This window comes from Natrix helvetica, assembly GCF_964273705.1.
Source record: "Natrix helvetica genome assembly, chromosome: 15".
NCBI lineage: Eukaryota > Metazoa > Chordata > Lepidosauria > Squamata > Natricidae > Natrix > Natrix helvetica.
The window spans coordinates 9333177-9348979 of record NC_138565.1 but is presented as its reverse complement, the minus strand read 5'-3'; the positions used below and the strand labels follow the sequence as shown (position 1 = coordinate 9348979).

The 15803-nt window shown below is 44.8% G+C and overlaps 1 protein-coding gene across 1 annotated transcript; it reads right to left on the bottom strand.

Moving 5' to 3' along the window:
- Positions 1-3980: 3980 nt before the first annotated feature.
- LOC309399490 (general transcription factor II-I repeat domain-containing protein 2-like) lies at positions 3981-14811 on the bottom strand. Its single transcript, XM_081967345.1, has 7 exons — positions 14800-14811; positions 13211-13344; positions 8779-10909; positions 8072-8124; positions 5853-5900; positions 4931-5039; positions 3981-4428 (listed from the first exon to the last, which is right to left on the bottom strand). The coding sequence occupies exon 3, from the start codon at positions 10881-10883 to the stop codon at positions 9072-9074; it is 1812 nt and encodes a 603-aa protein (XP_081823471.1). The 5' UTR covers positions 10884-10909; positions 13211-13344; positions 14800-14811; the 3' UTR covers positions 3981-4428; positions 4931-5039; positions 5853-5900; positions 8072-8124; positions 8779-9071.
- Positions 14812-15803: the final 992 nt, after the last annotated feature.

Below are 15803 nucleotides of genomic sequence, written 5' to 3'. Positions count from 1 at the left end.
AACTGAAAACAAATGACCTTCCTTCATTCTGTGGCCATTTTCTCATCTTTGGGGCTTGGAGGGTCTCTAAAGGGCTGGGGAAGGATGGACTTCCCCTCAGGGGCTGCTGCAGCTTCGAAGCCTCTGCTTTCTCGTCTTCACTCCTGCATCAGGTTATCAGTAGCAAAAGCCTCGTATTAATGTTGACCCTTCGTTCGTTCAGCTCACTCTGAGCTACACCAGGGCATTCCAGATTTCTGTAATCGCCTGAGCTCCAGGCTGCAGGCCTCTTATTTATAGTCTGGTGACTCTAGGTGTGGCCTTACTAAGGCTTCATAGAGTGGTAGTAGTACCTCCCTTGATCTTGATTGAATCCCTCCGTTAACGCAATTTAGGATTGCATCGGCTTTTTGGGCTGCCGTCACACACCCTGGGCAAAGATGAAGGAGTACAAGACAGGTAGTCCTCAATTTACAACAGTTCATTTAGTGACTGCTCAGTTACAGCAGCACTGAAGAGCGGCTTATGACCCCTTTTCACACTTGCGACCACAGCAGCATCCCTGCGGTCACGCAATCAACATTCAGGTGCTTGGCCATTGGTTCATATTTATGACAGTCGTGGTGTCCTGGGTTTCTCTTTTTCCACCTTCTGACAAGCAAAGTCAAGGGGGAAACCGGATTCACTTAACAGCAGCATGGAAGTTTGTAAAACAGGGCAAACCTCACTTGTTTCACTTAGCAACAGAAATTTTGGACTCAGCTGTGGTTATATGTTGAGGACTGCCTGTAGAACGTTTGCTGCCTTGAAAATATAGATGATAGATAGATAAATAGGTAGGTAGGTAGGTAGGTATGTAGATAGATGATAGATAGATAGATGATAGATAGATAGATAGATAGATAGATAGATAGATAGATAGATAGATAGATAGATGATAGATAGATAGATAGATAGATAGATAGATAGATAGATAGATAGATAGATAGATAGATAGATAGATAGATAGATAGATATAGGTACTGTAGATAATATACTATGGATGGATGGATGGATGGATGGATGGATGGATGGATGATGATAGAGTGGATAGATAGGTAGACAGACAGGTATGATAAGATAGATGATAGATAGATGATTGATAGATAGATAGATAGATAGATAGATAGATAGATAGATAGATAGATAGATAGATAGATAGATAGATTAGATAGAGATAGGTACTGTAGATAATATACTATGGATGGATGGGTGGATGGATGGGTGGGTGGATGATAGAGTGGATAGATAGGTACAGACAGACAGACAGGTATGATAGATGATAGATAGATAGATAGATGATAGATAGATAGATAGATAGATAGATAGATAGATAGATAGATAGATAGATGATAGATGATAGATAGATAGATGTTTGTGTGTGTGTATTCCAGCATAACTCTGGAACACCTTGAGCAATTTCAACCAAACTTGGTACATACCCTCTGGAGAAAAATACTGTGGGGTAAGACACCCCTGGTTGGGGTGGGGGGGATTTGTTCTGTTAGGATACAGCCTTTTGTGCCTTAAAATGGCTTCTACTGTACTGCCGTAAAATGGCGTGTAAAGTGCAGTGGAGTTGCCATGGCAACAGCTTCACAGTACTCCACAAAAGGGGCTCCCTCTGGTAAGGGGGGGGGGGGGGGAATCCAATATTACAAGTTACGTTTGGTCCGGACATTTTCCCCTTATAAATAAATCCATGGGCAAAGCCAGGCTATTACCAAGTTACTTATAAATTAGTAAGGGCAGGATAAAACCTAATAAACAAACCAACTGTTGGGGGATGGACTTGTCAAGACACTTTTGGAAGATTCTTACAGTCAAAACGCATTTTAGGGGGGGGGGACAAGGTTGTTGCTGGGGGATGCCTGCTCTCCTGCTTTCTTCCGGGACTGAGCTATCCAGGCCAGTGGTGGGTTCCGGATCCCATTGCAACCAGTACAGAGCGCCGCACAGGCAATGTACGTGCCGGGCGCGGAAGCACAGAAGGATTTAAAGGACAAGTAAGGAGATCGGGCGGGGCGGGTGGGCCCTCCGAAGCACTGGGTAGGCTCTGGCACCACCTGCAACCGACCACTGTTCCAGGCCCTGGCAGCCTGTGCGTGGCATAGAAACAACCCAGCTGCCCGATGTCCATCCTGGGAGCGGGGAAGGGGGGGTACCCAAGATGGAGCCCCAGCACCATTTGAGCAAGCCACATTCATGGAAGCCATTGCAAACCCCCCCTCCTCTTGAAGCCTCCTTCCCCCCCCGCCCCCCCTAGAAAGAAGCCCAGGTAGGATAAGCAGAATCGAAACTTGCAGGAGTCATTGAAAACAAAGAGGACGTTTTCTGATTTGAGGAAAATCTTTATTTGCAACTTCTTTTATAATCTTATTTCCCTTCTATTCTGCGTTTGGCCAGCTTTCACTGGATTTAAATTCAAGAACGTACATTTGAGGAAGGACAATAAACCCAGGCCGGGGGAGCGAGGGGCGGATCTGCTGCCGTTTCCCTTTCGGGCGGCTTTTGGAGCCGCTCCTGCGTGATTCAGTATTCGTAGTAAACCTGGAGGCGCCTGTTTGTTTATTTGTTTGTTTGGATTTATATGCCGCCCTTCTCCCAAAGGACTCATACAACAGCAGTTTCAGTTTCAGTTTATTAAATTTATAAACCGCCCCCTCTCCCCGAAGGGACTCGGGGCGGTGTACAGACAATAAATATACAATAGACAACAAAACAAAACACAAAACCCCAGACAAAACAACTTAAGCACACAGTCTGTACAGTAACCATAAACTAACTGATAATTAAAACCAATTAAAATACCCCAGAATTTAAAATTTTTAAACGCCATCCAGGAAGGTCAGGATTAGATTATACTTATAATTGCGATTGGGCCAGGCCAGCGGCGTACGACATTAGAAAAACACATATCACAAAAGTTAAAAGGAAATTAGATAAATATCCAAAAAGACAAACCCAATTAATATGACAATAACATTTAAAAAATTAGATAAAATTAAGACTAGGCTGCGCCGTACAGGTAATCCCCGTGTTACGAGCATTTCCTTAGCGAATGTTCAAAGCTACATGGAGCAACCCCTGGCGTTTCCAAACAAGGCCCCAAACTACAAATTTTGCAGCACCCCAGCAGTTGTTCACCAGAGAGAAAACCGCTTTCCCCATCTGAATAAAAGACCGGCTTCTCTGCCAGGAAGGCCTGCAGGCTTAGTTTGGGCCCAGTATGACCGGCGTCAAGCAGCCTCCTGCTTGGTGCCGGCTGGCTAGTTTGAGTGAGTTTGGCGGCTGCTACCGCTGTCTCAATCCCTGAAGCTGGATCCCCGTGGCCCTGCCCAGGCCTTTTCTACTACCGGAGGCCTGCTGGACACGTGGGCGCGAGCCGAAGTTTTTTTCTCAGAAGCTGCCGAAAACCTTTTTCCTTAGATGTCACGTTCTTACAGCTTCGCCACCGTCCGAATAAAACACTTTGGCCTCTCTGCTAGCGAGTCAGCCTCTTCTGGAGCACTTCAAAAAGTTTAAGTAATCCATGGGAAACGGGGTGGGGATTGGTAAGTAGAATCCAGGACGCTAGCAAAAGAGGCCCAGACTCTGGAGACCCAGCAGGGCAGGATGGGGGGAAGCAATTGTGGGGATCCCAGGGGAGCATGAGGTATTTCATTGGATTGGAGGTGGCCTTGGAGGCCCCACATGCTCTTCCCCACTTTTGAGATATCTCATGTGCATTTAATGACCCGCACCTTCGATTAACAAATGCACTGGGGAAAGCAGGGAGTGACCATGTTCATTTAACGGGATTCAATCAAACGAATCCTCGGGTTACGGATATAATTGGTAGGCTCTATTATATTCGTGACTCAGGGATTACCTGTATTCCTTCCACTAAGCTCAGCTGACAAAGGAGCTTAAAAGAACACAAACCAAAGGGGCTTTTAGGGCCTGGCTCACTCGAAATCGCATTTCCCAGTTTCAGTTTCAGTTTATTAAATTTATAAACCGCCCCCTCTCCCCGAGGGGACTCGGGGCGGTGTACAGACAGAAATAAAATACACAATAAACAACAGAAATACAAAACCCCAGACAAATAAATTGAACAAAAAGTCTGTACAGTAATCATAAAATTAAACTAATAATTAAAACCAATTAAAATACCCCAGAATTTAAAATTTAAAATACCGGCCAGGAAGGTCGGGATTAGATTATGATTATGATTGGGCCAGGCCAGCTAATTGGAACAGGTGGGTCTTGAGTTTCTCCAAATGTTGCACATTGAGGCTGGAGGAAAGAACCTAGGTGGCCCAAAGAGATGTTGAATTGGAGCCTCCCTGAAGGAAGAATGGAGTCGGACTCCTTGGAAACCTCTCAGAACCGCGTCTCATCTCGTTCCTGCTGCTTGCGCCCACGACACTGCTGGCCAGAAGGAAGGAACATCAAATAAATATCATACTAATACTAATTTATATATATATATATAAATTGGTGTGTGTGTGTGTGTGTGTGTTCCAGAAGAACTGTGGAATGCCTCAAGCAATTTCAATCAAACTTGGTGCACAGGTGACTTACTCCCTGGAAATAAATACTGTGGGGGTAAGACACCCCTAACACCCTTCGGAGGGGAGGGGTGTTCTGTTAAAATACAGCCTGTTGTTCCTTAAAATGGCATCTACTGTACTGTCTTAAAATAGCTTCTACTGTACAGCGCAGTGGAGTTGCCGTGGTAACGGCTTCGCAGTACTCCACAAGGGGGCTCCCTCTGGTAAAGGGGAAAATGCAACATTAGAAATTATGTTTGGTATGGACGTTTTCCCCCTATAAATAAATACCCTGGCAACACCAGGTTATCGGCTAGTTCTTTATAATAAAACTGTTGCATTTCCATAAAATAAACCCTGTCCAAAGGAATGCTGACCTCCATCTGCCAGTGACGCCGTGACGGGAGTCCTCCGTGGGTTGGGAGTTCATGGCCCCTCACCTCCCTTGTGAGGCTCAGGACAAAACATCTTCATTTTGGCCGATGACTAGAAAAGTACAGAGTCACGTTACAGAATTGTCTATAAATATGTCTTCATTAAGTCATCAAGGAAGCAAAATAAAGGAGGGATGAGGTACAAGAAGGAAACAACTAAAAGATGAAAAGTTCCAGCTAGACCTATGTTCCTCCTAGACTTATTAAAATTGCAAAAAAAAAAATTGTGGCAGATGTTACATCGTTAAAAATTACTCTGCAAAGATGTAAAAGGAAAAAAGAAACCTGTTTTCAGGTTTGTTTTCAGAGAAGGTACATAGAAATAGAGGCAGCAAATATATAATAGATATATATAAATATATATAAATATGGAACATAGGCAGCAAATTTGAAACTTTAAGACTTGTGAACTTCAAACTCCCAGAATTCCCCAGCTAGCATGGCTGGTTGATGAGTTCTGGAAGTTGAAATCCAGTTCTTAAAAAGTTGCCAAGGTTGTTGGACTTTAACACCTGCCTTGCCAGCATGGGCCAGGTCAGAAGTTTACAACTTGCTGAACTGAGGAAGACCAAAAGCGGTTGAGAAGAACCATTGAAATTGAATTCCATATTCAAAAGGAAGCATTTTCTACTTCATTAACACCCCCTTACGGTGCTCAGAAAATGCTTGTAACCAAAAGAGAATAAAGGCTTCAAATCAGCAGATGAAGACACTAATTTTGGGGGAGGAAAAAGTGCTTAATTCAAATTTCCCTAACTTAAACGATGCACAAACTGGGAATGCACCAAGAACAAATTTTGTCAAAAGTTATTGTAGCATCCAAAATTCATTCGGACGCTTACAATATTACAGTGTACAACCTTACCTTTCAGAGCTCATTTTAAACATGCGTTGAAGAGCCAGCCTCATGTCCCTGAAAACAAAGTGGTTTGGACTCAAATCAGTGTGTCAATGATGCGAGAAAAACAAGCTTTTTGAAAATTGCTAACAATCATGGATGAACAGAAATGTGATACTCTTTTCTGAAGTTAAAAGAGCAGTGAAGTACTAGAAATGGCAGTATGAAAAAAAGCTGAATTTATATATGTGTGTGTGTGTGTTGTATTTGTGCTGATAAATAAATTTATTTATCAGCACAAATACAACACAAATATAACAAAAGCAACATTAAAAATACGGTTTTCTGCCTGGATGGTCTCCTGGAGTGAGCCGAAAGACAGACAAAGGGAAACAGTGTGTTCCCTCCCATATTTGGGTATACCAGGGGTTGTGACACAATACATACATACATACATACATACATACATACATACATACATACATACATACATACATAGGCAAATACCACTCACTCATGAAATCTTAGCGAAATGATCATCAGATCATTAGTATTTCTTATACAGTAATTAACACACTCTAATGCTAAGGAATTCTACTCCCCCTCCCCACCTGAAAAGAACTCTGTTCCAACTGCCAGTTGCCTCACATTCCGTTACCTCAGTTCAAACTGCCAGACATTCCACTCCTTCACTCAGGAGCGATCTGAGGCTCTTTATGATACTAAACGTCAGTATCCCACCGAATGTCCAAATGTCTACGCCTTCCACCTAAGGAGCTGTTTCAGGACTTAAGGCGGCGGGAGCAATATTCCCTTATGTCTTTCAACCCCCGACCACCACTGAGCCAATGGATTGAACCAGAGTGAACCAGATTTCTCCTGCATTGCCTGATCACGTAGTTTCGTTCAGAAGCACAGGTATCCAGCTAGTACAGTATATAAACGTAAGTCTTCCTCCTTTCCTGGCATCCAATCCACCCTCAAATAATATCGGGGATCAGCCGCACAGAACCCCCACAAAGGATCCAAAGGAAATTTGCCCATTTTGTCAGGCTAGTAATCATTCTGAGTGCCCACCTTTCAGAGCACTGAGCGTAGACCTAGCCTGATTCTCTGTGCCACCTACTGACACAAACACAGCACAGGAGCCATGCCTGCAACGCCTGGTAGGGGCAGCCCCCAACCCGGGAATGCCTTTGAGAACTATTACCCTCTGGCAGACAGTAGACAACAATAAAAACAAGGACAAATAGGCTGAAAAACAGCTTCTATTCCCAGGGCAGCAACTATACTGAATTCTTCTGTATATTGCAATATTAATGTAATATCGGGTTTTCAATTTCAATTATATAGCATGGGAAGGATGTGACTTTTGTGTTTTTATTTTTATAATGATAATGTACGCTGGAGATGGCATTTAATTTCGTTGTACGATGAGCAATGACAGTAAACTAAAACGAAACTAAAAAGAGCCAGGTGGCTCAGTGGTTAAAGTGCAGTCCTGCAGGCTACTTCAGTTGACTGCTAGCTGTAGTTCGGCAGTTCAAATCTCACCAAGCTCAAGGCTGACTCAGCCTTCCGTCCTTCCGAGGTGGGTAAAATGAGGACCCAGATTGTTGGGGGGGCCAAGAGGCTGACTCTGTAAACCCACTTAGAGAGGGCTGTAAAAGCACTATTGTAGGAATGAGAGGTAAAGCTACGTAAAGACATGCGTAGGAAGTTACCATGATCTCAGTAGCTGGTTATCTTGGATACCTACAAGCTCACCTAATTAGCACAACCAGATGTGGGAATAAGGGAAAGGTTATGCACAGCCGGTTATCTTTTAGCCCATTAATTCACCGAGCAAAGGCAGGAGTCAGCCTTTGCCTGAATAAGCTTTCTGGATTCACTAGGGAAGAAATGGGGGAGTAAACCAAAACAATATGTTGTTGCTCTGTGCTTTGCTTGTAAAAACTATATAAAAGCCAAATAAACTCTGCGAAGGCAGACAGATATTTTGGAAACAAACTGCCGTGATTGATTTCTGAAACCTACACACTATGAAGCGGCATATAAGTCTAAGGGCTATTGCTAAACTAAACTAAACTAAGATAAAATAAAGCCTTGTTGCAGTTTCCTCTTTCCTAACTGGTTACTTCTGAAAAGCTGGTTGAACAAATGCAGTGCAATGCTGCATTGGCGGGGGGGGGGGGGGGGAGAGGAGAAGGGGAGGGGGCAAGGATCTCCCAGGAGGTCAAACTCACCTCTGCTCAAGGGAGGGCTCTCTTCGACCCATGGAGGCTTCCTACGGCCAATCCTGCAACAGAATGAAAAAGGAAAAAAAGTGAATCCAAACCAGCCATTCACACCCACACCGTTCATAGCACCAACACTTGGAGAAGCTCAATTGCACTTGAAGGCCCGACAAGAAACAAGGGATGGCAACTTATCAAGGAGAAATTCAAATGAGAAATGAGGAGGCATTTTCTTTTGAGTGAGAACCAACCCACCAGTGGAATGGCTGCCTTCAGAAGTTGTGGGTGCGCCATCAGTGAGGTGGTTTTTAAGATGATTCTGGGCAGCCGTTTTGTCCAGAATGGCCCAGGGCAGGTGAGGGTGAACCTTTTAAGAGACCGAATGCCCAAACTGCGACCCAAAACCCACTTATTTATTGCAAAAGGGCCAACACGGCAATTGAGCCTGAATTGTGAGGTTTTAAGTTTAGGAAAAAAACCACTCGTACATTAACATCTTTTGTCTTTAAAAGAAAAACACAGTAACAGAGCTTCCAATGATACAAACAACTCTTTATTGAAAGGTAAAAGTTTGCATTTGGCATGCTTTTGAATAATTAGCCATAGCGATAGCGCTTAAGACTTATATATAGCTTCACTGTGCTTTCCAGCCCTCTCTAAGAGGTTTACAGAATCGGCCTCTTGCCCCCAACAATCTGGGTCCTCGTTTTACCCACCTCGGAAGGACGGAAGGCTGAGTCAACCTGGAGCCTGGTGGGATTTGAACTGCCAAACAGCAGACAGCTGGTGGATCAGCAGATGTAGCCAGCAGGACTGCACTCTTAACCACTGCAGCTCTAATTAATGTGATTTTTGCTGTTGTATGCATGCTGATAATTTGTCTATCCTTGGCTCACACTTTGTAAGTTTGAGAGCAACACATGCAGCGTCCACTTCTGGTGTCAAAACAGCTGCTCACAAGCTTTAAGATGATCCAAACAAAGTAAGAAGCGCGATCCCAAAAGCGCTTTCATTGGCTTAAAATTATTTGGCCGAGAATTCCACACTTTAAGGATTTCATTTTGGTGTCAAACAGCTGCTCACAAGCGTAAGACGATCCAAACAAAGTAAGAAGCGCGATCCCAAGTGCTTTCATTGACTTAAAACTATGTGGCAGAGAATTCCAAACTTTAAGGATCTCGTTTTCAGAGCTAACTGGGCTGTCCTTTGCCATCCCTTCTATCTTCTCAAGTGTTTCCCGCAAGTCATAGAATTTATTTTTCCAGATAGAGCTTTCTTGAAATTCCAATAGCTCCATTTCCAGATTTCCTAAATCTAACCAGCCTAAGCAGGAAAGATCAAGTTCTTCAAATTCGGCTTTATCTGGGGAAGTAAGAAAAAACAGGGTCATCTCCATCTGACGGAACTGTAAAAAACGATTACTAAAATTCATCATTGCAGCTGCTACAATGCTAGAAAATTCCTCGTAGATTTCCTGACGGCTTGTAGGATTGTCTGAAAACGTTGTAGGATTTTCCAAAAGGCTTTTCAGATTTGGAAAATATTTCAGCTGCCCACTTTCAAGGTCTCTTTCAAAAACCTGCAGTTTTCTCTCAAATGCTTTGATGTCGCAAAACATCCTTTCTGCTGTTCTCCCGACGCCTTGCAATTGTTGGTTCAGGACATTGAAGTGTCGTGTAAAATCCGTAAAAAACGTGAGGTCGGTAAGCCAGGCCGTATCAGTGAGCTGTGGATATTCCTGCCCTTTTTCATTCATAAACAGCCTGATTTCATCCAAGCAGGCTACAAATCTCTCCAGGACTCGCCCTCTGCTCAGCCACCGGACATTATCGTACATAAGTAAACAATTATACTGCGCCTGAACTTCCTCAAGAAGTGCTTGAAACTGTGGAAAATTCAGCGCATGAGCCATGATGTAATTCACCATTTTTGTGACATCTTTGAGGACATGGTCAAATTTTTTGCTGGCACAAAAAGTGTCTTGATGTATAATGCAGTGGAACTGAATGATTTGATGCTTCGTTTCTTGAACAAAGAACTGTATGAAACCAGATGTTTCCCCCACCATAGAAGGTGCCCCATCACTAGTAATTGAAACCACTTTTTCTGGCCTTATGTCGTGTGACAAAAAAGCCTCCATCACAGCATCAAAGATGTCTATCCCTTGGGTCCTTTCAGGCAAAGACACCAGTTTCACCAGCTCTTCTCTCATGATGTCCCCAACAGCATAACGCAAAATTATTGCTAGCCTGGCGTGGTTATTTATATCTGTGCTTTCATCCAAGCACATGGAGTAGCAGGCTGCCTTCTGTAAGTCGGTGCTGAGCGGCTGGCTAACGTCACTTGCCATGCACTGGCCTCCATCTTTAACAGCATTTCTTCTAAGCGGCATCTCAGAGAGGCGTTGAATAATTTTATCCTTGTTTGGGAAATCATGGAAAAGGGAATCACTTCCAGACAACATGGCCATTTTGATAATGTCCCCATCGGAGAGGGGCTTCCCGGCTTTTGCTGAAATTTGAAGACTGCCAGCTGCCAGCTGATGCGCTGTAGAAAGATCGCTGCAAAAGCTAAGAGACGGGGAACGATGTTTCCTCAGTTTCTCTTCAAGGAACTCTTTTCTTTCCGTTTCGCCAAGTTGGGCAACGCTTTTGTGGTTGGTGTCAAAGTGCCGTCTGACACTTGACGTGCGACACACAACGCTTTCATTACACAAAGTACATAAGGCTTTGCCATTGTGGTCAACCATTCCAAATGACTCCGTCCAAGCCTCTCGAAATGATCTCCCACTATCTGTCCTGGGTTTTTTTGCTCCGCTCATTTTTTGGGTGTTGGAAGACTTGCAATCTACAAAAACACAAAATTTAAAAAAAAATGAAGCACCCAATACAAATCTATCCCTATAACCAAAAATAGCTAACACTATTAGTTAACACTAAAGAAATGGATATTCCTGAATCAGCCATCGTTCCTTTTTAATTTGCTGACCACCAGCTCAAGGGGACAATGTTCCACTGACCACCAGCCTTTTGCCTGCTCTGACAAAGGGCATCTAAGTGCATTTCCTACCTTTGATTCACCTGCGTTGCACATGTGTGGGACCTACTTCTTGGGGAATTTGCATAAATAAGATGAAGTGGAGGTGAAGAAAATAATATATAAGTATATATTCAAAAGAAAAACACGGAGGGGGGAAAATATAATCAGGATAGATCTGAGAAGGAAAAGGAACAAGAAATGATATTCAACTATTTTTTCAGTATGTGGAAAAAGCACCCCCAAAAAATAAAAATTAAGAGCTAGAAGAGACACCTACAACAATAGAAAAAGAGAGGAGAGGAGAGGAGAGGAGGAAAGGAAGAAAGAAGCCAGGAGAGGAAGAGGGAAGGGAGAAGGAGAAGGTATGAAGGGGAAGTGAAAGAGAGGAGTAGGGGAGAGGTAAGGGAAGAAGGGAAAGGAGAGAGGAAGGAAGGAGAGAAGGGAGCGAGAAAAGAAAGGGAAAAGAAGGTGGTATCAAAAGAAGCGAGGGATGATAAACAAAACAACCCAAATGGTATATTAAAACCCTGTAAATGGAATGACAAATGTATAAGAACGACGAATGTAAAAAAGAATAATAACTATGTGAATGTATGCCTATAATTGTATATAGAGAACAAAAAATAAAATCTTTTCAAAAAAGAAAGATGAACAAGGCAGGGCCAAGGGGCACATGCAGGGCTGGTGCTGCAAAACCCGCGCTGTGGCCAGAGGACGACTCTGCTCCCCTCCAACCTAGCTCCTCTCTAACCCCACCATGGGAATCAGCTTTGCCACAGACTCAACCGGGTGCCGTCCGCACCGCACCCTCATGGCTCCCCTCACCCCAGACAGGAGGGAGGAAGCACTGCCTTTGGGCTGCTGGGCAGAGGGGCAGGTGATGAGAAATGCCCTCAGGTGTGCATGGAGAGGAGGAGGAGGGGAGGAGCCCAGCCCCACATCCCTCTAGCTTTGTATAACCAACTCTTGTTTTTTTTTCTTCTAATGTATTTGTGCTGATAAATAAATAAAGGGAGACTAGTATAGATCCATTTTGAGCTGTTTAGCTCTCATCAACTAGCCATACCCTTACTGGGATTTGAACCTGGGCTGTATTACATATTAGGCAAGAGTCTTAGCCACTATGCCACAGGCTTCTCCTCCTTTATCAGCTGAGCCAGGGAAATAAGTATGTGTTTGTGTTACAACCCCTGGTATGCCCAAATATGGGAGGGAGCTGGATGGTTTTCTGTGATGAGCCGAAGGACAGAAAGAGGAGTGACCTTCCTCCCATATTTGGGCATGCCAGGGGTTGTAACACAAACACACACACATATATATATATACACATATATACATACATACACATACACACACACACACACACACACACACACACATATATATATGTATTTGTGTTACAACCCCTGGTATGCCTAAATATAGGAGGAAGGTCACTACTCCCTCTTTCTGTCCTTCGGCTCATCACAGAAGACCATGCAGAAGTCTCCCTTTATTTATTTATCAGTACAAATACAACATATATATAAATCTGGGAGTTGAAGTCCACAAGTCTTAAAGTTCTCAAGTTTGGACACCCCTGATTTATGGGGAAAGGTAAGGGGGATATATAAAATTTTTTTTGGCAACTCCCACACTAGTGATAGAAACCCATCCAAAACTCACAATTATTACAATCTTAAAAACAAAAGATAAAAGATAAGCAGAAAACAAGGTCTTATTTAAATTGCCAACCACCTGATCATTCATTTTCCTTTCTCACTTTCTAGAGCATCACCAATTGCTGTTATTTCAAATACTTTTATTTTTGTGACCTGAGCCTTTTCGATATTGCTCCTTCCTCCCTCTCCCCAGAGGAAGCCTCAGCCCCCTCCCTCCCTCCCTAACTTGTACCTTGCTGTCCGTTCCACTAACTTCGCTGTGTTGGTCCTCTAGGAGGGAGAGATGCTTTTTAATGAAGGCTTCCGCCTCCTGCATTGTTATTAATTCTAGGAAGCAGAGGTTTTCTGGTCACATTACAAAACAGAGGTTGAGACTCGGGGGGGGGGGGGGCAAGTGCAGAGAATGTCACTGTGTTAAATTGTTTGCTAGCTTGAACTGAATAATTACTGAAAGAGTTACTGCGCAGGTCATAAGGTCTTATCAGCAATGATGTACTGCGCCTGCTCTTCACACATTCCAGAGACTTCTCTTTCCTTTTGATCTTTGTCCGTCTGCCAGGAAGCTGGTAGACAAGCTGTTTTCTGCCAAAATGTAACAATTAGATAGATTTGTTTTATTTCTTCATTTCTTATTTTTGTATTAAAAGCTTGCTTTTCATTAGAATATGTTTTCCGGGATTTTTATTTCTTTTTTTCACACCTTAAAGATAATGCTGTTTGGAAAAGCCGCGGTCTAAGACCTCATTTAGTTCAGGGTGAAATCTTCCCCTGACAGAGAAGAGCAACTAAGGTGCTCAAAGGCCTGGAGACTAAAACATAGGAGGAACAGGTGCTGGATTCGGGTTTCTTTTCTAGAGAAAAGAAGACTTAGGGACGACATGATAGGAGACTGCAGCGTTTGAGGGGCTGCCCCAAACAAGAGGGAGTCAAGCTATTCTCCAAAGCACCAGAGGGGCAGGACAAGAAGCAACGGATGGAAACTAACCAAGGAGAGAAGCAACTGGAATGAAGGAGACACTTCCTAAAAATGAGGACAATAAACCCGTGGAACAGCTTGCCACCAGGTGCTGTGGGCAGCTCCATCACTGGAGGTTTTTTAAGGAGACTGGGCACCACTTGTCTCAAATGGGCAGTGAGGGTGAACCTTTTTGGCACAGAGTGCTCAAACCTGGACATGCATACATGTGCGCGAATGTGCGTGCACCAGAGCGCTGAAAATCAGAGTTTGGCCGGCGTGCCTGTTTTGGGCCATTTTCAGGTTTTTTTAGGCCAAAAAGACCTGTTTTTTGGACCATTTTCTGGCGCTCCTGTGCCCAGAAAGAGCAGCTGGCGACGGGTGCCACCTGTGGTAGACACGTGCTATGGCGCTACAGGTTCGCCATCATGGGTGTAGGGTCTCCTGTTTGAGCAGGGTGCTGGACTAGATGACCTCCAAGGTCCCTTCCAGCTGCTCTGATTGGTTGCAAGGGAGCTCCAGCTCGAGTCCCCCTCCTTTAAAGTGACAATTTAGTCCACTCTGCCTTCTCTACTCCTAACTCCGAAACCATTTCTAGCTCAGCTGCTTTTTCCTCCCTTGGCTGAAAAGGGCTGCAGCGACGCCCGCCCGCCCTGCTTGGAAGCCCCGCCATACCGGAGCAGGCCAAGAGGGGTCCCTGCTTTCCCCTCCCAAGGGCACCAAACAGCACGGGGGGAACCCCCCCCCCTCCTAAGGTGGCAGAAGCAGCAAAAAAGGCGGAGGAGCCGCTTCGTTCTCCGCTCTCCTGCAAGGGAAGCTCACTCCGGAGGCCGAGCCGGGACTGGGAAGGGCCCCGAGCGAGCTCCCCTCGGCAAGATCCCGCGGGGCGGGTGGGTGGGTGAGTGAGAATGGAAGGAGCCCCCCCCCAATGCCTGCTTTAATTGCAAAGCGGGTCCCGTCTTCCCCAGCCGGCTGGGGACGATGGGAGCTGCAGTTGACGCCCTGCCTGCACCATCCGAACGGCGAAGCACGTTAAAGGCGCTCTCGGTAGAATTCGCAGGGAGCGGCAGCACCAGCCTTACCTGAGCGTCCTCCCGAACCCAGCGGCAAATGGCCGAAGGCACGTGGTCCTTCGCCTTATATAGAGAGGGAGTGGGCGGAGCCACTGAGGAGCGCTCGCGCGCTCGCAGTCCCGACGGAAAGCCTCGAGGGACAAAAGGCTTCCTACGTCGCCTGCTTTTTCTTTTGCCTTTTTAACTTCCTTTGTTGAGGAAATTACAGATGGGAGGAAATAGATAGAATCAGAACAGAGCTGGAAGGGACCTTGGAGGTCTTCTAGTCCAACCCTCCCCCCCTCCCCCCCCCAAGCAGGAGATCCTACCATTCAACCGGCCAGTCCTAGAGGAGATCAACCCTGGCTGCTCTTGAGAAGGCCAGATCCTGAAGAGGAAACTCAAAGACTTTGGCCACTTAAGGAGAAGGAAGGACTCCCTGGAGAAGAGCCTCATGCTGGGAAGGATGGAGGGCAAAAGAAGAAGAAGGGGACGGCAGAGAAGGAGGTGGCTGGATGGAGTCACCGAAGCAGCCGGCGTGAGCTTCAATGGACTCCGGAGGATAGTAGAAGACAGGAAGGCCTGGAGGAACATTGTCCATGGGGTCACGATTAACGACTAACACCACAGCTGGTCAGATGCAAAGAAAATATGGGTCACACCCTTTCCCTTTCCATCTGAATAGCTATGTGTATCTTTAACAAATGCTTAAAAATTAAAGAGATGTAAGATAAAATGGCAGCCTCTGCTTTCATAGATCGCTCAAGCAGAAATAGTTTCCTGGGAATTAAACTCAAGATTATTCCAGGGAATTGGTTTTTTGTTTTTTGTTTTGGTCACAAATGAGATTCCTTAAGCGATGGAAAGCACCAGAAGTTTCAGGAAGTTGGAGTAACATTTTGATACCGAAAAACCAACCGCTCCCTCCTTCCCATAGAAAGCAAGCAAACGTTGGGGTGAATACTCAGTTGGGTGAATACGCAGAATGCATGTCCCAACTCTTTTTGAGTTGTGGCTACTTACAGAGAGTCCTC

Coding starts and splice junctions, on each gene's coding strand:
- LOC309399490 (XM_081967345.1), bottom strand. CDS start 10,883: ATGAGCGGAGCAAAAAAACCCAGGACAGATAGTGGGAGATCATTTCGA.